General features: G+C 46.6%; 3 protein-coding genes across 4 annotated transcripts; 1 reads left to right on the forward strand and 2 right to left on the reverse strand.

Moving 5' to 3' along the window:
• The first annotated feature begins 10,529 nt into the window (after nucleotides 1-10,529).
• Nucleotides 10,530-14,003, forward strand: LOC109775800 (uncharacterized). 2 transcript variants are annotated; one of them, XM_040396454.3, is made up of 6 exons: nucleotides 10,530-10,773; nucleotides 10,891-11,085; nucleotides 12,342-12,606; nucleotides 12,701-12,900; nucleotides 12,993-13,180; nucleotides 13,288-14,003. In XM_040396454.3, exons 2-6 carry the CDS (start codon nucleotides 10,973-10,975, stop codon nucleotides 13,578-13,580), a joined length of 1,059 nt encoding a protein of 352 aa, XP_040252388.1. In that variant the 5' UTR covers nucleotides 10,530-10,773; nucleotides 10,891-10,972; the 3' UTR covers nucleotides 13,581-14,003. The 2 variants fall into 2 exon arrangements, with proteins under 2 accessions (XP_040252388.1, XP_020190090.1); XM_020334501.4 differs by having other exon boundaries at nucleotides 10,535-10,808; nucleotides 10,893-11,085.
• Nucleotides 14,004-14,829: 826 nt separating this feature from the next.
• On the reverse strand, nucleotides 14,830-17,717 carry LOC109775794 (uncharacterized). The gene is made up of 2 exons (XM_020334491.4): nucleotides 17,236-17,717; nucleotides 14,830-15,874 (listed from the first exon to the last, which is right to left on the reverse strand). Exons 1-2 carry the CDS (start codon nucleotides 17,569-17,571, stop codon nucleotides 14,921-14,923), a joined length of 1,290 nt encoding a protein of 429 aa, XP_020190080.1. The 5' UTR covers nucleotides 17,572-17,717; the 3' UTR covers nucleotides 14,830-14,920.
• Nucleotides 17,718-19,455: 1,738 nt separating this feature from the next.
• On the reverse strand, nucleotides 19,456-21,644 carry LOC109775801 (taxadien-5-alpha-ol O-acetyltransferase). Its single transcript, XM_020334502.4, has one exon. It carries the CDS (start codon nucleotides 21,477-21,479, stop codon nucleotides 19,737-19,739), a length of 1,743 nt encoding a protein of 580 aa, XP_020190091.2. The 5' UTR covers nucleotides 21,480-21,644; the 3' UTR covers nucleotides 19,456-19,736.
• Between the last annotated feature and the right edge of the window lie 267 nt (nucleotides 21,645-21,911).

A 21,911-nucleotide genomic window follows, 5' to 3' on the forward strand; every position in this document is an offset into this window, starting at 1 on the left:
TGTGGAAATGGGAAAATGCATCATACATCGTTGCCTACTTATGAATACCGTGTTCACGTTGGCTATGTGGGCTCGTCAGGGTACACATCTGACGGAAAGGACCAGGCCTGGGCGAGACTTTTTTTACGCTGCGGGCCCGACTCTGGTTTGAATACGTTGTCCACGCTCGCATGTGAAGCTGCTGTTCTGACACGCTGTCGTGGGGCTTTTTGACCGCGCGTCCACAGCCAAGACGCAAGTGCATGTCTTGCAGCTAGTCGGTGATTGATGTATGACAACATGTGGACGGATTTATTGATTGAAAAGCTAATTTCCCAAATGGGATTGCATTCGTCCTCTTGCCCAACGATACAACAAGCTAGTCGCTGCCTACTGAGTGCACACCATTCTCATATTTTTAACTAAGACCTTTTGCCTTGTGGAACCGGATGCTTGTTCAGTGCAACTCACTGCCTGGTTCGGGCATTTGTAAAACCGGATGCAGGGGCTCCGGTCTGTCCCGGGCAGAAACCACCTTCTCCTGGCCCCGGGGCACCTTGGCCACAAGATCAATGGCAGCCGTGGTGGAGCTGTCCGGAGACGGCGAGCAGAGGACGAACTCTGGGGCATCCTGGCACAACCACGGTGGATTAGAACAAACGGGCCGCTTGTGTTCAGTTGAAACAGCTAGTGGAACTGGTCAATGCTGTCCTACGACGTGTGAGCGTGATCGATCAGGGTGCATGGTGCGTCAGGAGCGCGTGCCAGCCTTGTGTCAGATCGTGATGTCAGATCGGTCCTTTGAATACGCATATACGATGCAAACCAAACTCCAACGTCCCGCTATACTCTAACTAGCACGTTGTGCTGATGCGAATCGTGAAGGGACGCGCACCGTAGATGCCGTGCGTGCAGCTGCCGCTGCGTGCAGCGATGCACTTCCCGAAACTTGGCCCACTATTGTTCAGATCCCGTGAGGTGGTGTTGTTATCTCTAGTCTAAGCGAGCTTATATTGATCAGTATTGTATTGTATTGTTTTGTAGGCAGTTTCTGCAAGCTGCTGCTAGTTCTAGAGTGCTTGGGCTTGCTACTGTTGTAACTATAATAAACAGTTGCAAATGTGCTTATCGCTTGTTTGTGCTTGTGATTTCACGGGCGGGCATCCAGCGTGTGTTTGTTGTGAGATTTGTTCACCTGTGTTGCAGTGCAGTTGCATCAAAATGTTTTTACTTTGCTACTAATCACATCTCCGCGGATAACGCGGTGATTTCCATCAGCTGCTGTCTGGAGCCGACGTTTTGGTTTCTCATGTACTCCCTCTGTAAACTAATATAAGAGCGTTTAGATTACTAAAGTAGTGATCTAAATGCTCTTATATTAGTTTACGGAGGGAGTACTATGAATATGTGGTGCTTGTCGGATCTTTGCTGTGCCACGGTAGAGAAAAAAGTTTCACAACAAAACGTCAAGGAGCCTGCCCAAACTTATGCAGTCCAAAAAGCAACAGCGTAAACACAGGCTGATTCACACTCTGAAGCTCGGCCCTGATATTGTTCAGATCCCATATGAGGTATTATTGTTGTCTATAGTCTGCTGTAGCTTATACTGATCAGTGTTGTAGGCAGCTTGGGCATGCTCTTGTACCTACCCACAGTAAAATACGTACTGTACATGACTATTACAGTTGCAGGTGTGCAATCAATCGCCATCCTAGCCGTCCAGAACAAACAGGGATTTATTATATGATGAAACTGTTGCCTTGTACAATGAGGAGCTCACCCGAAAGCAACTGCATAAACACTCCAAATTCAAAGGTTATCGTCACTCCCAAAGTCAGGCAGAACAAACAGGATCATATGTTGCCATCTACAATGAGAAAGCTCAACCAAAAGCAGCGGCATAAAAACTAGCTGGTTCTCCTTCATGGCGCCGAGGAGCTCCGCCCTGAACACGGACAACCTGGCAGCGAGCACGAGCCGATGAGCCGAGAACCATGCATGTCGCTCGGAGGGACCACGACAAACTGCTCGCCGACATCCTTGAGAGTGAGGTCACATCTGATGCTGAAAGAGTCCTCTATTGTGTCCCCTGAGTGCTCCAAGCCTTTTCTCAAATAAGCATGAGTGTGTGTATCATATATTAAAGAAGAAAGAGGGAGAGCCCTCCACAGTTACATTACATCATGAATACGCATGGGCGTATCATATATTATGTCCCCTGAGTGCTCCAACCTCCAAACCTGCCTTCCTGACCATGAGGCACATATACGAGTTTCTGCTGGTGAAGGAGACGGGCATCTCAAACATGGTGCCGTAGTAGTGGCCTGGCAGGCCATTCTTGTCAAGCACGCTGATGTTCCTGGCTTTCACGGTGACATCCTTGCCGTCGGCGGTGTCAAGAACCAGGGACAGGTAACCTGCAGCAGCTGTTGCCAAGCGGCCGTTGGGGTAGTACCTGAGGACCCAGTCGTGGCCTTGGACGGTGAAAGGGGGCGAGGCCACGCACTCGCCGCAATTGAGCAGCTGCTTGGCCCTTGAGTAAATACTGGAGTATCTTTTTTTCAGGATAAAGGAAATCTCATTAAAACACTTAACCTGGTTTACATCCAGAGACAATTACATGCATCAGACCCTGTGGCACATCAGCTAGAATAAAAAAAAAATCACCGTTCACCCTAGCAAAGGCAGCTAGCTCATGCGCGGCCACATTGCATTCGCTGTGTGCCTGGGTGAGGCCAAACAACAGGGCCTGATCACAAAGTTGCCGAGAGGAAGGAGAAACCCTAACGCGAAGGGATAGGTGTATCTCTACGGCGGCACAAAGTCTAGGGATTGCGAACCAACTTGTGATTGGATGGTTAGAGGGACAATGGTATCTCCATCCCACCAGCGTTCAATTCCTGGTGCTCACATTAGTTCTGTATTTACTCAGGATTTCCGGCGACGTGCTTTCAGTGTGAGGAGACGTTCTCGTCAACGACGAGGCGCCTACGGTGACTTCGTAAATCTCAAGATAATACGTCAGTTAAGTCTCTCAAAGGTGTTCATATGGATAGGTTACGCGTGTGTACATTCATAGGAGCGGGTGTATGCACGTATGTATGAGCATTGTGTTAAGAAAAACTCTAGGGATTGTACAATGTAAATTCATTTAGATCAGCAGAACAACTTTTTTTGAGTGGCCACGTGAAGAAGGCTGCTGTTGCCTAGCTGGGCTCTTCTTTTCTCTTTGAAGCTAATAAACACGGAAATCCTTTTCTGAGTCCGGGCTCATCCGCACCTGTATTGAATAAAAAAATAAAACAGATACTAGAAAAATTCAAAAAAATCTAATTGTTTTTTCCATGGTAGACAATTTGATGCGTGAGGTCCGTCCCAATTTTTAAATCATTTGGACAACTGAGCAACTCTCGGCAAAAAGACAAATTCGGGGTCAGTAAAACAGTTTACTGTGCATGTACAGTTTTGACCCGATTTGTCTTTCTTGCTCAGAGCTACTCAGATGTCCTTATGAGCTAATATTTGGAGCGGACCTCACGCAATAAATTGTCTACCATGGAAAAAAATTGGGATTTTTTTGAAATTTTTTAGTATTTCTTTGAATTTGTTTCTGACCGGGTGCAGATGAGTCTGAGCACCGAATCGCTGCACTCCTAACAAACACCCCTTGTATATTCAGCTGTGATTTTTAAAAGAAAAGGAATAGTATTTTAATTGTCAAAATCCTATTAATTTTGTCATTTTATTTAATTGTCGCTAATTCTGTCCTGGGTATAGTATTCCACAAATTGCACCTTGTCATCCATAGTAAAAAAGAACAGTTCGCCATGTTATCCGGACTGAGAACAACCAGGACTGCATTGTTTGCAACGAGGGACCGAGGGGTCATGCCGTTCTAAGGAAATGTGCAATCATTGATAAGCCGGTATTTCCTTATGTACCACACAACATGTAGAGAAGCTAAAAAGATATGGTATACGATGCATTACCTTATCATTATTTTTAACCAATTAATGTTTGGGATATGCTCGACAACCAATCATGCGTGCTTTAGTTGTACTGACAACATCATGTCCAGTATTATATAGCATAACCCATGCAAACAATTATGGTTATATAAGCTTGTAAGAATCGATGGAAGCGTTCCCACTCCTCGTAAGGAGCCGCGTGGTGTTTATTTATATGGATCATGAAAAGCCCCCTGTTTGTGGCGTACACGGTGATGCCGGTTGCTAGGATACAGCAATACATGAAGAGAACGAGAGGGATACGGAAGGGAATAGAGATAAGGGAGTTTGAGATTACAACGTGATTTAAACTGAAACTTCTAACACCCTCTCTTAATCTAAACTACCCTATATTTAAGTTTCTCTTGAACTCCTCAAATGGCCTTGCTGGAAGAGCTTTGGTGAAGCCGTCTGCCAGTTGATCCTTGGATGGAATAAAACGTATCTCCAACTTCTTTTCTGCAACACTTTCTCGTACAAAATGAAAGTCTATCTCAATGTGTTTGGTTCTAGCATGAAAAACAGGGTTAGCTGACGGATAGGTAGCACCGAGATTATCACACCATAAACATGAAGTGCGTTGTTGCTTTATTCCCAGTTCTTCAAGCAAAGACTCCACCCAAATGATCTCAGCAGTAGCAGTGACTTATATTCAGCTTCTGTGCTTCATCTTGACACAGTTGCCTGTTTTCTAGCACTCCAAGAAATAAGATTAGAGCCAAAAAAGACTGCAAAACCTCCAGTTGATTTTTTGTCATCACTACAGCCTGCCCAGTCAGCATCAGAAAAAGCACTAACAAGAGTAGAGTTAGAACGTCTGAATTGAAGTCCCAATGCTACTGTGTGCTTGATATACCTTATAATTCTTTTTACACCTGTCCAGTGAGTGGAGGTAGGAGCATGCAAATATTGGCAAACCTTATTAACAACAAATGAAATATCTGGTCGTGTCAGAGTCAAGTACTGCAAGGCTCCAACAACACTTCTATATTTGGTGTTTTCTTCTTCCTTAAGTGGCTCCCCTTCATATGCTGAAAGTTGTTCTGAAGAGGACAATGGTGTGGGTGAAGGCTTGCAGTCCTTCATTCCCATGCGAGCTAGAAGTTCAGTGGCATATTTTTCCTGATTCAACACTATGCCATCTTTAACCTTCTTAACTTCGATGCCCAGGAAGAAATGTAAGTCACCAAGATCTTTCAAAGCAAATCCCGAGCTTAAATCATGTAGAAGAGCACTCGTGGCATTCTGTGAAGAACTTGCAACTATAATGTTATCAACATATTTTTTTTAGATAGTATTTGCCTTGTTGTAAATAAAGAGAGATGTGTCAGCTTTAGATGAAATGAACCCAAGATGCTTCAGTTGTGAACTTAACCTTGAGTACCATGCTCTAGGCGCTTGCTTCAGACCATAAAGAGCTTTGTCCAGCTTGCACACATAGTGAGGTGTTTGTTTATTTTCATATCCTGGTGGTTGCCTCATATAGACCTCCTCTTCCAGAACACCATGCAAAAACGCGTTCTATACATCTAGCTGTCTCAGACTCCATCCCCTGGATACAGTAATAGCTAGCACAAGTCTTATAGTTGCAGCTTTTACAACAGGGCTAAAGGTATCCTCATAGTCAATGCCATAGCGTTGTTTAAAACCTTTTGCAACTAGACGTGCTTTGTATCTGTCAATGGAGCCATCTGCCTTCTTTTTGATTCTATATAGCCATTTGCAATCAATGATATTTTTACCTCTCTGATTTGGTACCAGGTGCCATGTGTTATTCTTCATGAGTGCAGCATATTCTTCATCCATCGCCGTTTTCCATCTAGGAACTCCAAGTGCATCATCCAACCTTGTTGGTTCACCTGAAATACACAGCATGCCATACGGTACAGTACCATCTTTTCTTATTTTCGGATTTCTAATACCTTTTTGTAGCCAGGTCATAACCCTTGAAGTGGTAGTAGGCTGTACAGGAGGATACACGATCTGAGTAGTCACAGAAGATCCAGGGGATTCTTCCAACTGTGCTGATTGGGTCGATACAGAAGATCCTGTGGTCATTCGTGTGGCTGTGTCCGAGCTGAAGTTGCTGGAGACCACGGGGCTGGTCGCTGCAGAAGATCCAGATGGCTGCATGCGGGCTGGTGCGCCTGCTGTGGGCTGCATGCAGGTGAATCGCGGGACGCCACCGCGTGATGACGCGACACCCGTGGGCTGGCTTGCCGAGCCAGGATCCCCCTGGCTGCTGCCAGGCGCGTGATCCCACACTGACGCACGCCCTCGATCCGAGCAGGGCGGGCGTGTAGGAGTGCCAGGCGCCGCCGCATCTTCCTCGAGGTCCGCGCCAGCTGCTTCTTCTCCATTTGCATGAAATAATGCTTCATTTGGGCCTGATTTTCATGATTTTGATCATTTTGTTCACCATTTTCTTCAGGTACCTGCACAGACATAAGACCAGGAGTAGAACTAGCAGAATTATTACCATATTGGTTAGTACAATCGTTGTCACCCCCGTGATCAAAATCCTGAAGATTTGATGGAAGGAGAAGGATTTCTTTGCGGAGAAGAGCACCGGCATTTGGATGAAGAGACTCAAATGGGAAAACTGACTCGTCGAAGACAACATCTCTAGATATGTAGACCCTGCCAGTAGAAACATCAAGACATTTGACCCCTTTGTGCATGGGGCTATAGCCTAAAAAGACACATTTTTTGGAACGAAACGCAAGTTTGCGTGTATTGTATGGTCTAAGATTTGGCCAACATGCACAACCGAAGATACGGAGAGATGTATAGTCTGGAGTGACACCAAAAAGTCATGTGATGGGATTTTCAAATTTGATGACTTTACTGGGACGAATATTGATGAGATATGTAGCAGTCAAAAAAGCTTCATCCCATAATTTGAGAGGCATGGATGCATTAGCTAGCAGTGCTAGTCCTACTTGAACAACATGGCGATGCTTTCGTTCAGCAGAACCATTCTGTTGGTGAGCATGGGGGCAAGAAACATGATGTGAAATTCCAATCTTTTGGAAAAAAGAATTAAGTTTCTCATACTCACCACCCCAGTCTATTTGCATAGCAAAAAATTTGGAGTTTAGTTGACGTTCAACAAGATTTTGAAAATTGCTGAAGACTTGGAATACATCGGATCATTTCTTTAATAGATAAATCCAAGTAAATTTACTATAGTCATCAATAAAGGTTACATAGTATGAGAATCTACCAACTGAAGTAGGGGCTGCCCCCACACATCTGAGAATATAAGTTGCAAAGGAGCAGTGGATACACTAGTAGACACAGGGTATGGTAATTGATGACTTTTAGCTTGTTGACATGAATCACAAACTGACTCAACACTAGACTCATACGAAAGTTTATTTTTACTAAGGACATAATGAACAATAGGTGAAGACGGATGACCTAAGCGACTATGCCACTTTGCTGAAGATAGCTTGGTGACACTCCATGCTTGTTTATTTGACCATGACGATGATGATGATATGAGTGGATAGAGACCTCCTTCACACTTTCCTCTAAGGATGACTCTCCTCGTTGCCAAATCCTTAATCACAAAAGAAAGGGGATAAAATATGATAAGAACATTGTTGTCAAGAGTAAAACCATGAACGGAGACAAGATTTTTTGATGCTTGAGGGCTATGTAAGACATTATTTAGATGTAAATTCTTTAAGGGGGTTTTAACAATTGAATTACCAATATGGGCAATATTCATACCAGAACTGCTTGCCGTGTGCACTTGGTCGCCTCCGTGATATTTTTCTCGCATTGTCAGCTTGTTGAGCTCCCCTGTAATGTGTTCGGTGGCGCCGAAATCTGCATACCAATTAGTGTCAATGCCATAGGAGTTTGTGACTGCGTTTGCCCTCTTCTCTTCATGTTCATCCTCATCATAACGGTGCCAACACGCCCTAGCACCTCCGGGGTGATGCTTATAGCATATCTGGCATTCTGGATAGTCTCGATCTTGTTGTTGTTGTTGCTGCTGCCGTGGGTGCTGATGGTAGCCACCGCCACTACCACGCGCAGATGAAGAAGAGGCGCGATCTCCACGACCACGTCCTCTATTTCCTCGGCCACGTTGACCCCTGCCGCGAGTCTGTCCGCGCCCGCGCCCTCTGTAGGCTGCGTTAGCAGAACTATGAAAGCCCGCGGTGGATCCATCTCCTAGCATCTCCATCCTTTGATCAAAGGAGGCAATCTGCGCAAAGATCATCAACAGATATGGTGTTTTTGATGGCGCCGATGGCTGCAACTACTGGATCATAATCATGATCAAGTCCAGCAAGGATGTAATCGACCATCTCTGGATCAGAAACTGGACGACCAGCAGCAGCTAATTCATCTCCTAGGCTCTTCATCTTGGCCATGAACAGGGTGCTCGGCATGGTGCCTTTTTTGTGTTGGCTATGGCAATTCTCAGATTCGTGATCCGAGACTGCGACTGCGAGGCGAACAAAGTCGTAAGTGCAGTCCACAAATCAAAGGTACTATCCTTACCGATGACTTGCGACAATATCTCTTTTGAGAGAGAGTTCAGCAGGTAGCTTAAGACTTGCTGATCTTTGGACAGCCATGGTCCATAGAGCGGGTTCGGCGCGATGGCAACGCTCTTATCCGACTGCTGCTGCTCCACCGTCTTCGGGGGCGCTGCATCGGTCCCGTCCAGGAGACCGGTGACTTGCGCTCCTCGCAGGGCCGGCATGACCTGGGCCTTCCAGAGGAGGAAGTTCCCCCTTGATAGCTTCTCCGTTGGCGGCTGCCCAAGGTTGAGGACGACCGGTGCAGAGGCGGAAGACATGGCGAGATCGATTTGTGTTGGACGCTAGATTCGTTTGGAAGAGGTGGCTCTGTATACCATGTAAGAATCGATGGAAGCGTTCCTACTCCTCGTAAGGAGCCGTGTGGTGTTTATTTATATGGATCAAGAAAAGCCCCCTGTTCGTGGCGTACACGGTGATGCCGATCGCTAGGATACAGCAGTACATGAAGAGAACGAGAGGGATACGGAAGGGAATAGAGATAAGGGAGCTTGAGATTACAACGTGGTTTAAACTGAAACTTCTAACAAAGCTCACATATTAAGACTTTGAGGTGCACCCCTATGGTTTCTTAAGTTAAAAAAACACTCATACTGACACATGCAGTTTGACAACGCGCCTTTCGACAACAAATAAATAACAACGCAAACAACTTTATGCTTGAAATCACAATCAACCAAAGGCGCGTAGCCTTGAATTTCATTATTTCAGCCCATCAAAACTTGGCTAGATGCTAAGGATAAAAAAGAAACACAAAAAAGAAATAAGCGCCCGCTAGGCTTCTTGTGCAGCCGCACTAGGGTTGCGGCCCACGAGACTATTTGACCGGTGACCATTGACTATTCACCCTTGGCATCCAAGCATTGACCGCTGACGATGGCTGTTGACCATTGAATTTTGGGGAAAAATTATGAAGTTGGTAAAAACATGGAGTTGATTTTTTTTTACAATTTTTTTAAAGTTCAAGAATTTGAAAAATGTTCTTGAATCCGAATAAATCTTCATTTAAAAAATGAAGAAAAAAATATTCATGAATTTGAAAAGTGTTAACGTCTTTAAAAATTGTTCATGAATTTGAAAAAAGTTCACATATTTTAAATTGGCACAAAAAGTGAAAAAAATAGCGATTTTTTAAAAGTTCAAGATATAAGAAATTTCATAATATTTTTAAAAAAGAAAAGAAACAACAAAACGAAAAAATGATGAAAGAAAGACCATAGAAAACCCAGCCCAAACCATTGGGAGGAGAGATATTGGGCCGCACCATACTTAGATCTTGTGAGCGGGGGTGTACGCCCTGCGCGAAGATTACATCTCGCTTATGGGGAGTATAGCATGTCTCTCGCCTGAAAAATCCCCCTTCCCCATGTAGCTATTGCGCCGACCCATTTTTCGTGTTCTTTTTCGTCCGCTATGTTTCGCTACCGACACTTGTGATTTTGTTCAGTCATTGTACTAGTTTTGTCTCATTTTTTTTTGTTTCTTTTATTATTTCTGTTTGGGTTTCTTTGTGTCTTCACTCGCATCTTCGTTGGCTAAGGAGGGCATGTTGCGGTGGCATCATGTCTTATGTTGCAAATGACCGGTTCCAAACCTTCGAGTGCCACACGGGCCAAGCACTCGTCGTGCAAACCTTCACGCACAACGTGATCCATTTGGTAAACCTCTGAGGACAACATGACCCATGGTGCAAACCTCATCAATTGGATTGGACCAAGCACAACACGACCCATGGTGCAAGCCTTGTTAGTCGGATCGAACGACTATCCCATGGTGGATCGAACGGCTTGCGAGCCGGTTAATCTATTCAAAAGATCAGCCGGCCGGCGCGTAGCCTTGAATTTCTTTTTGAGGGGTTGTCCGGCCTTGATTTACTGCATTTTTTGGCTGGGCTTGGACTTGTGTTTCCAGCCTGAAAATAGCCCGGCCCGGCCCACAAAGAAAAGAAAAGAAAAGAAAAGAAGAAAAATCTAACCTAGCCACCCACCCACTCGACCTCCGATTCTGCCGGCGGCGGTCGGTCGCTGCAGGCTGCATCTAGCTTGGGCATAGCGTAGCCGCGGAGGACCTCCAGGCGGCGGGGCACCTTCGTTTCGTCGCTCTCTCCTCTGCATCATTCCATTCCTGGAGGTCCAAGTCGTCCTCTCCTTCCTCGCTCGCCGGTCAAGATCTCCACTTCGCACTCGCGGGCATCCTCGGGAGAGCAAACAAGAAGAAGAAGAAGAAGAAGAAGAAGAAGAAGAAGAAGAAGAAGAAGAAGGTAATCCGCTGTTCCTAGCTAGCTCGTATGCGTTTCTGCTTTTCCAAAATGGCGAATTTACATATCTGTGTCGGTGCATTTTAGGACTGGACTGCCGTGTAGGTGTAGTGAAGATCCCTTTGACCAGTAACGAACGAATCCATATCTGCTGCTTGCCGTGAGGGATGGCCGGAAGCGGCCTGTGGGTAGTTGGATTGGCTTCCCTTCTTGCACTCCCTGGGATATTCGTCTCCGTCTCCGTCGAGGCCAGCCGGGGAGATGCTGATCCGCACTACAGGTGAGGTGACACACACACACACACTTCTTGACTCATCTCCTGTTGCAGTTGGTTAAAAATATTAAATCTCCTTTTCTATCTCCAAATTGTCATATCTTAGCCTTATTGGTACTGGAATCCATAATTCACTATCCTGCAGTTTGATTCCAAATATATGAACTGGAAAACTGGAGACCGTGGATCTAACATGGTTATTGTTTGACTTCGCCTTGACAATGGAATGATATAGAACATTAAAGTATTGTGGACGCATTGTTTTTAGAATAGAAACACAATTTGTATTCCTGGCTGACAGATGAACAATTAATCAAGTTTCAGCTACCACGCTCTACTTTCTAGCGCAAGTAATTACTAAATTGGTACAAAGGTGGATTCAGTTAAATTGGCCGACAGATGAACCTTTAGATTAGATTAGATGCACAAAGATTAAGTGGTGATACATGATTGGTATTCTTGCCATGGCAAATTAGTCCGTCATACTTATTAGATGGACAGAGAGACTGCAGGTCAGACAATTTACTATTAGATTCAGAGGAGCACTAGCTAGAGGTTAGATGCAACTTTGGTTACTATACTACCGCACCTACTTAAGAGCAATTTAAAAGTGTATAAACATATCATACATATGTTGGTAGTGGTTGTTACTATATGTTTCATCCTTTCGCGTTTCTTCATTGTGAAATACAGTATGTTTTTGTTCTCGTGCTGACTTGACTGAAATTATTTATGTTAAGAATTGCTATAATGGTTGTTGGTTGTTACACTATAATTGATCCTTTCTTGTTACTTCATTGTGACTTGTGACATATGTTTTTGTTTCTTGCCGACTTGACTGAAATATTGGGTTAGCACTTCCCTCCTACTCCAAAAGAAGGCACACACTCTTTTTGGAAGTCAAGTTTGACCATGATGATTGAACTAATAAAATGTGGGTTATATGTCACAAAAATTGAACCATTAAATTTGTATCCGAAAAAAGACATAGTATGTCTTTTTACACGATTGTTTGATTATGAAAATTATAACAAACTAATTTTTGCAGCAGTTGCTGTGCATCTACTGGCCACCTTTAGCTAACTATTGTCACATCGTTGCCTCAGTTATTGTTGGAATTTTTTCTTTTTATTGGTCTTGATTTGTGTGACATATCGTAGAACCATTTGTTAGGAGTTATGCATTGTGTTAGGGGCTGTACTTCATTATGATGTCACATTGTTTAGAAGTTTCTGGTAACTTGCGTCGTGATTGACCTGCAGAACTTGTGTGGGGGAGTGTCAGAATACGGGGATTATTGGAGGCAACATCATCAGTCACTGTCAGTCCCGAGAGAACGACAGCATATCTGCTGGAAGTTCTTGGTACACACAGGAGGCTCTTCGCGTGCAGTGGAAGCAACTAAACTGTATGACAGACTGCCGCTACTACTGCATGATGCGAAGAGAAGAGGAACGGCGATTAGGTGGGCTGAGCCCTGTTCAATATCACGGAAAATGGCCCTTCAAACGTGTTTCTGTCTTCCAGGCATGTAACATTTGGCTTGTATGTTGATGAGTAGTGAGACTAGTATTTCACCATGATGACTACTACTAATAACTTGTTTGGCATTTATTATCAGGAACCCCTTTCAGCTGCACTGTCTGCTCTCAACCTATTGATGCACTTCACTGGCTGGCTTTCGTTCTTCCTGCTAGTGAAATACAGATTACCTCTTAGACCTCAGACGAAGAAGACGTACTACGAATACACTGGCTTATGGCATATCTATGCAATATTATCAATGAATGCATGGATCTGGAGCTCTGTATTCCATACCAGGTGCACATTTGCTCAATCAAAGCTTGGGCATGCTGCTGTCACGAGAATATATTTAATATCTTGATCAGCATCATTCATTCTTCATTTTGTAGGGATATTGACTTGACTGAGAAATTGGATTACTCTTCAGCTGTGGCCGTACTTGGCTACTCTTTAATCCTTACACTGCTAAGAATTTTTAATGTCAAGGAGGGGGCTACCAGGGTGATGTTTGCTGCACCTATTCTAGCATTTGTCACAACACACATCTTGTATCTAAACTTCTACGAGCTTGACTACGGTGAAGTTCCTTTTGCATCTCCTAGAGTATTTTTACCTTGCATACAGTTGCACAAACAGATTAATTCATGAGCATCTTCTGTGTTTATATGCCTGCCTTTTCTTCAGGATGGAACATGAAAGTTTGTGTGGCGATGGGAGTGGTTCAAATTGTCGCATGGGCAATCTGGGCTGGTGTGACCCATCATCCGTCACGGTTGAAGCTTTGGGTCGTTGTGTTTGGAGGAGCTCTAGCTATGCTTCTTGAGGTGTTTGACTTTCCTCCATACAAGGGGTATGCCGATGCGCACTCGCTGTGGCACGCGAGCACCGTTCCCCTCACCTATCTTTGGTGGAGCTTCATTAAAGATGATGCACAGTTCCGCACCTCCACACTCACACTGGTTAAGAAGGCCAGGTGAATTAAAGGTCATTATGTTGTTCGGTTCTCTCAAGGCAACACAAGCAAAAGCTCGGTATGCTCAGTATTCCCTGGGTTCGATCAGGACGACAAATCATTCGTCTTTGGGTGTCACGGTTTTGGTCTGCAAACTCAGCTTCTCGTTTCTGCGGCTCTAGCCCTCCAGACTTTTGTTTTGATCGATATGAGGAATAGTTGTGTAGAAGAAAAAATGACATTATCTTTTTCCGTGCCTGTTGAGACAGTTGAGCCTGCGAGTTTCAATAGAAGCTTATATGAAGCTAAGCATTGCAGAATGAGCCGTCAGAGATGATGAGATATTTGTAGGGAATGTGTGCTGATTTCTTCATAGGACTGCTTGTTTCTATGACACTTTTATATCTCACAAACTGGCAAAAAGGTAGTATTTGAGTCTCCCAGTTCATGACAGTTGGTTCATCGTATTGCATCATCGTATTTGGGAGCCACACACCATTTTTATTAAGGGAACAAAATGGCTACACATTAGCTCCAATTATTCAAACTTCCACGGACTCATATACTACTGTCTTCTATGATTCTGATTTCCACGTCATTCACAAAATTGCAATTTCCTTTCCTGTGTGAACCACAACAGCACATAATTGTTTTCCTTTTATAACCACGATAACTAGCATTAGCGAATGAACTGAAAACAGTGACAAGAGCTGAGTTCCCCAACTCATCACAATGTTGCACCGCCAAAACATAGTATCATCATCGCATTTGCTGTTTAAAACAGTGATGGCGGTGGTCGGGGTCGTGGGCGGTGTTAGGCCGAAACTGCTCCGTGGACGACAGTAGCCGGCCGAACTCTGCACGATGGAGTATTCAACGGCGTTGCTCACTTTTGCCCAACGCATGGATGGTTTGATGTGCCGCATCGTCCGGCAATCGTCCATAATATATCGTGTGTATAGCAGCACTCCGGTTAGGCAGGCGTTGGAGATAATCTCAAGTAAACTTGCAACAAATCTAAAGAAGAGAGAAATCTTGAGGTGCTAGCACTATGCCCATTGTATGGTGTTAAGGCTGAAGCTTTTTTCATGCTTTGAGAGAGGTTTGGCCGCTGGAATCCTGGCCATGAATGGTTAGTACACATCAAGCTGGTAAGGGGACACGAGCATCTGAAGCTGTTTCAACTTGCCAGACCATGTTCATCATGCAAATTTGTTCCAATAAACCACCCTTCCGATGGAGCAATGCAATGCCCGGGCACAGGATTTCGCTCATAAACCTTTGACAAGCAACACAACTCTTGTGCATAGAGAAACGGAAGACACATCGAACTGCAACTTACACTCAAAATCTGATTGTACATACCTAGAGCATTTGGAAATTTCTCTTCTTTCCAGAGTTTGCACAGTTTGTGCGCACTGGTGATGCACCGACCCTAGGGAAGAACCACCGCGCAGCTTTGTACTTTCCCGGCGAACCACCGACGGGGCCTTGAAACAGCACCTTCTGCTCCTCCATGGAGTACACACCCCAAGTGTCCTGGATGTAGGTTTCGTCGAATTCGCTCACAAAGTAGATGCAGTTGCCCCTGCACCCCGGCGTCTCCGATGCACGCACTGAGAACGACGACTGCTGGCTCACGAACAGCGCCCGGTCATCGGCGAGCCTCTTCACTTTCACCCATCGTGACAGCTCAAGATCAAGCTTGTACACCTCGAAGCCTCTGATAGTCTTGGGGCAAAGGGGTTCATCTGGTGTGAGCACCGGACCCACAAACATGACCTTCCCTTCTGACTCGAGCAGGTGAGAGTTCCGGAGGTAGCGGTACCGGCAGATCGGGGAGTACTGCTCGAGAATGCTCGGCGCACGGAGCCTCGTCAGGCGCCACGGCGGCGGCGCACGCGTGTCCACGGTGTGGGTGAAGCCGAAGAACTCCATGGCGTAGAAGATGCCGCCGCTGTAGGCCACCAGGTCGATGGCATCGCTCCTTGTGAACTCTTCCGGCAGGAGCAGATTCTGCTCGGACCACTCCTCCTCGCGCCACCGGAGAGTGACGGTCCGCTCGAAATACTGGCTAACGAAGAACGCATCGGCGCCGGCCACGGCCCTGACCGTCGGTTGAATGAGAAGCCTGTGCCGGGGCGGGTACATCTCGATGCTCTGGAACGCGCCGGTGACGGGGTTGACGAGGACGACGCGGTTGTCTTCCGCGAAGGAGAGGCCGCCGCAGGGCAAGGCGCCAGATAACTTTATGTTGTCATCTTTCGCGTGGCTGACCATGGCCGGCAGCCGGGCGGGGATCACCGGCGCCGGCGAGCCCTAGAAAAACGGTCAAATGTCAAGCACTAAGCTTTTGAGCCGGCAATAATGTATGCATTAGTGCCGGTTCGAACGGCTATGCATTAATGCCGGTTCGTGTTGAACCTTTAATACCGGTTCGGGCCACGAACCGGTACTAAAGGGATGGTGGCAGACTGGCGTCAGGCCGGGGCCCCACGATCACCTTTAGTACCGGTTCGTGGCACAAACCGGTATTAAAGGGCTAACCTTTAGTACCGGTTCGTGCCATGAACCGGGACTAAAGGGGTTTGACCTATAGTCCCGGTTGGAGACACAAACCGGGACTATAGGGCAATTTTCAAACTCTACCCCTGTGGACCGCCTTTTCAGTTTTAGAAAAAACAAAAGAAAATGATGGAAATGTCAAAAAAATAAAATAAAATAAGTTTCCTATGTGATATGTGGTCTAGTTGTTGGGAAAATTTACAAATATGAATTTCGACTTTATTTGCAAAATCTCTCTGGAATTTGTAAAATTGGCATAACTTTTGCATACGAACTCGGATTAAAAAGTTTTTTATATGAAAAATCATCAACTCGAAAAGTTACATCCAAATTTAACGGGGGAACCCCGTTAAACATTTTCAAAATCCTCAAAAACCTAACAGAAAAAAAGGTATGGGGCTTTTAAGATCTAGAGTGGAAAAAAATGGAAAAAATTTCAAACTTGGTCAAATTTGGTCAAACCGTGGTCAAACTAATTATTCTATAATATTAGTGTTACTAACTAATTATTTCAGTTTTTTTGAATTTTGGTCAAATCTAGTCAAACTGTGGTCAAACTAATTATTCAAAAAATATTAGTGTTACTAAATAATTATTGTTTTTTAAAACAATACTTTCAAACTCAAACAGTGAAATGTGTGACTTCATGCTCAAGCTAAATTACTGAGGGTTAATAGGATTGACATCTTAGTCAGGAAAACAATAAGTGTAGACTTGGAAAGTAGAGGGAATAGAACTCCGAAGTTAAGCGTGCTCAGGCTAGAGGAGTGAGAGGATGGGTGATCGGCCGGGAAGTTAGACGATTTGGAATGAGTGATGCATACTTGAGTAGTTAAGAGGGGTGATTAGAGACTAAATCATCAAATAATTTAGAAAATTGAAAATAAAAAAATCAAATTTTTTTCCAATTTTTTTAAAAAGAAAACCTTTAGTACCGGTACTAAAGGTCCCCCATACCACAGCGCGAGCTCACGTCACGTGGTGGGCCTTTAGTGGTGGTTCGTGCCGAACCGGTACTAAAAGGAGGCCTTTAGTCTCCACTCCATAGTGCCGATTGTAGAACCGGCACTAAAGGCCCTTACAACCGGTGATAAAGGCCTGTTCTGCACTAGTGCCTCGTCGTCGACCGGCTCGGAGAAGATGGCGCCACGGCGGCGCTCTAAGTCGGGCAGGAACAGGAGATCGAGGAAGTACTCGTCCTCGTCGAGGACCTCGAGCGCGAACAGGTGCGGGGTGGGTGTCGCCAGCCGCTCGGAGATGGTCGTCGCCCAGGACTTGCAGACGGCGGCGAAGGACGCCGACCCGAGCGGGCTGATGCGGCGGAGGATGCTCTCCGTGAGGTGGAAAGGGAGGCCGCCGATGGTGCCGCTCGCGGCATCTCCGCCGTCGGCGGGTTCGTGCTGGAGAAGCGTCTTGCTTGATGGGGCGACCGTGGGTTTGATCGGCTCCATGTGGGAGAGAGATGAGAGGAATTTGTATGTGTGGCGGGGGGGGGGGGGGGGGGGGGTGCGTTGGCGCCGGAAGGTGGTGAAGGAGACGCCGTCCTGGCGGCGGCGTCGGCCGGAGCGAGAGAAGAGAAAGGGGACAGCGAAGAAAGGTTGGGAGCCAGGGTTTGGAGCGCTGGGCCAGTTCGGACTTCGTAGATGGCTCTACAAAGAAGGCCCGTCTAAGGCCTAGATCTTTTCGAGGGCTGAGCCCACTGTAGAGCGCCGGCCTCCGAGAATCGGTACTACCCCTAAAAAAAGAGAAACCGGTACTGTTCATCATCTTTTTTTTGTCTTTCAAAAAACCTAATTACTCCCTCCGTCCGGAAATACTTGTCGCATGAATAGATAAAAATGGATGTATCTAAGAACTAAAATACGTCTAGATACATCTATTTTGCTGATAAGTATTTTCGAACGGAGGGAGTACTTAGGTACTTGATACATGCCACATCATATTGTGAGACTCACTAATGCATCCCCGTTTATTCATTTTGATGACAAGTATTTTCGGACGGATGGATACTATCTATACATTACGCTCCTAAGTTGTGTGTGAGTATTTTAAGTTCTTATTTTATTTTATTTCTTCCGAAAGGGTAATATCAATGTCACTGATTTATTTTTTCTTAGAAAACCATTTTTAACTTTTGTCATAGTTTTTCATTTTTCATTTTCCCTTTGATTATTGTTATATCAATGCCACTATTTAATTCCTTCTTAAAAAAATTGTTTGTGATTTTTTTCCTATTATATGCTTACTCTTCCATATTAAAAAAACACAAATTTTTATGTAAATTATTTGTAATTTTTGTCATTATTTGTTTTAAATATATTCATTCTCCTTCTTCATTTAGGTTAAACCAATGGCACTAATTGTGTGCAATTTATTCTTTCTTAGAAAATTTCTTTTTATTTTTTATTTTACTTTTAGTTTTAATTTTAGTACCGTATATCAGTATAGGACTATAGGTGGAATAAAAATGCTAGAGAAAGTATATTCTTCTATTCTGTTACACATAGTTGCATATTAATTTCTGTTTTAATTTGGATTTGCTTAATTTAGGATTAATCCACTCCCATGATCCATATTTGCATACAAAGAAATTTGTTATTCTTATGTTTTTCCTTTGTTCAAATTTTCTATCAGGCAAATGTTGTTTTTTTGTAAGACGACAAAGGTGAATATTCATTTCTGAACCCATGCTTCTCTGCTCCAGGTGAATAGTAAAATCAAAAATACCCGAAAATTGAAATAAATCTGATTTTTTTGTCAACCAATACACTCAAATGCGTGATATCCGAGCAATATTTCATCGTGTTCAGACATCTGAGGAGCTTGTGGCAAAAACAAACAAAATCGGTCTGAACTGTAAACTTTCACACATACCCTAATTTTGTTTTTTGCTAAGAGCTACTCAGACGTCCAAACACCACCAAATTTGTCACGGACATCACGCACTCGAACATCTTCCATGACAAAAAAAAAATTGGATTCTTAAAAGAAATTTGATAGTATTTCTTAATTCACTGACGCAAAGGGAGCAGATGAGCTCTGGAGCCGAATCTTCGTCAGACAAAAGGTGCCTTTTTTATTTTGTTATATCAGGTTAGCCGGTTGTAGGCTGCTTCAACCCAATTGGTGTTTTGGTCGTCTTGTGATCAAATGCATATGTTGGGCCGTGTGAGGGAAATCAACTAAGTATATGGTTGTTTTGTGTCGGTTTGATCAAAATTTAAGGGCGGATGAAAAATCAACTAACCCAAATTTTAAATTTAGGCAACCGTCATAGCGGGTCTCAACTTAAAAATCCTTAACCTACTTAGATTATCTGGACATAAATAGAGGACTTTGTTTCCGAAATGTTTGTGTTATAAACTGAATTTTCATAGCATATTAGACTAGGTTGCGATCTACTCCCTCCGTCCTATAATATAAGATGTTTTTCAGTATAAATTGAACTGCAAAAATATCTTATACATGGGACAGAGGTAGTATCTCTAAAGTTGTATTTCAATATATACGACATGATGGAATTTACCCAATTTCTCGTGGACCTCGCGGTGCAAACGTGGGCCAGAAGATCTGCGAAGATAAACATTCCCGGACGAATTTCTAGCGACCCCCAAATTTACAGTTTCCCCACTGAGGTGCAGCCAGTGTGCTCGTCCTGCCACAGTATCTCGTCCATCTCCTCTCTGAACCGGGGCACCGCCTCCTCCGGCACCGCGACGAACACCTTGAACCCTCGCCGCCGCCTCTCGTCCCCGGCGCCGTACGGCAGCAGGAAGCACGGCTGCGTGCTCCCGAGCAGCCGCCACGAGAGCGGCAGCACGGCGTCGGGCGCGCCCCACCCGAAGTCCACCTCCGAGTGCCCCAGCCGCCGCCAGTCCGTGAACGCGCTCACGCCGCGCCGCCCCGCCGTGACGCCGCCCTCCCCGCGCCGCAGCTCCTGCAGGTCGACGTAGGACCGCACGTACTCCTCGTCCACCCCCCGCTTGCTCTTCCTGACCTGGGATGCCGTCTCCGCCAGCGGCCGCCCGACGAGGTCGCCGGCCGGGAGCGCCACGTACACCGGCACGCACACGTTGCCCCAGTACCCATCCGGCAGCGGCGGGTCGAGGAGCCCGCTGATGTTCATGGAGTACACCATCTTCACGGTCTCGTCGGGGGTGGTTCGGTTGGCCTTCACCTTGGCGCGCCAGATGAAGGCGGCGAGAACCTCGAAGGTCGTGAACTTGACGCCGGCGTCGGCGGCGAGCCGCGCCCTGATCGCCTCCACGCGCGCGTCGCTGACGTGGAAGCACTCCCTGGCGAGCCGCTCGTGTCCGTGTCCGTCGCTCGCCGCGCCGTACGGGCCAAGCCGCGCGACGTCGTCGTCGGTCACGAGGACGGCGTCGAACGGCGTCACCACCCGCGGCGGGTTCCTCGGGCCGAGGAGCTCCCGCCGGTCCCACAGCGGCTCCGCCGCGGCCTCCGGCTCCAGCCCCCGCGCGAACCGCGCCGCGGCGACGAGGAACTTGGTGGAGCCCGCGCCGTCGCAGAGCGCGTGCGCCACCCGCATCCCCAGCGCGACGCCGCCGCACGTGAACCGCGTGACCTGGAGCGCAAGCGCTGCCGGCCCGCCGTCGCCCGGCGCGAGGCGGTCGAGCAGCGGCGAGTCCGGCCTGTCCGCGTCGACGTCGGCCACCGACAGTTCCGTCGCCGCGAGGACGAGGGTCACGGCGTCGTCGCCGGCCCCGGAGAGCACGACGCGGCCGTCGTCGCGGAGGAGGGAGCCGGCGAGCTGCGGGAAGAGGCCGAGCGCGTCGGCGAACGCGGCCTGCAGGACGTCGAGCGGGTCGAGGGAGACCGGGTGGGCGGGGAAGAAGCGGACGGTGCGGAAGGAGACGTCGAGGGCGTTGCGGTCGGCGTCGAGGCCGGAGAGCGGCAGGGACGACGCCGGAGGCTGCGGCGCCGGCGAGAGCCTGACGGTGTCCAGGACCCGCAGGTGCAGCTGCGGCGGCGGCGGGGGCGGAGGCGCCGGCGGCTCCATGCGGACGGCCGCGCTTGCGGGTGGCACCCGGCCGGAAGGGGAGCCCGCGCTGTCGCGGCGGCCGGCGGTGGGAGGGAAGGAAGGAAAGAGCTCGCGCGCGCTTAAAACCCGGGGAAGTTTGTTTGGGTGGGTCGGAGTAGGTGGCCGTGGCACGGCAGACAGAACTGGCCCGTCACGGCAGACCGATGGCGACGCGGTTGGTGGAACAAACTTGTGCGAGGTGTTTCCAGGACGAGGAATGGCGACGTGGGAGCGCCGGGCGCCAGTAGTGCGGTGGCGCCGACACCATTTCAATTTCTCAGTCCGGCGGATTCTGCATGCAACACTGTTTTGGTGCATGGTTTTCAGAAACTTCAAGGGAAACAGCTGTATCTCTACAGGATTTAAAAAGACACCACTATATAAATCCAAACAGTCGCACGTTTACATCCATACGAGTCGGCAAATCTCACACAGTTTAATGTGTTCCTTTTTTTTCTCCGAAAAGAGGACAAACCTTCGGCCTCTACATCATCTACATTGATAAGTGCACACAATCGTACTACTCTAGCAACTTGCCAGAATTATGTCCCGAGTAATATCCTGAGGGAAATCTAAGAGTCTGGGGCAAATTTCATCTCGGGACACACGGAAGCAAAACTGTACCTCTCGTGGTTGGAAAAAGAAGAAAATAAAACACGTTTTTTTTCATTTCCTAGAGGCAAGGCCGTGCCTCTCGCGGAAGTAAAAAAAAACGCATTTTTTTCTGTTTCTGGGAGGCACGGCCATGCC

This window comes from Aegilops tauschii, chromosome 7 (assembly GCF_002575655.3).
Source record: "Aegilops tauschii subsp. strangulata cultivar AL8/78 chromosome 7, Aet v6.0, whole genome shotgun sequence".
NCBI classification, from domain to species: domain Eukaryota; kingdom Viridiplantae; phylum Streptophyta; class Magnoliopsida; order Poales; family Poaceae; genus Aegilops; species Aegilops tauschii.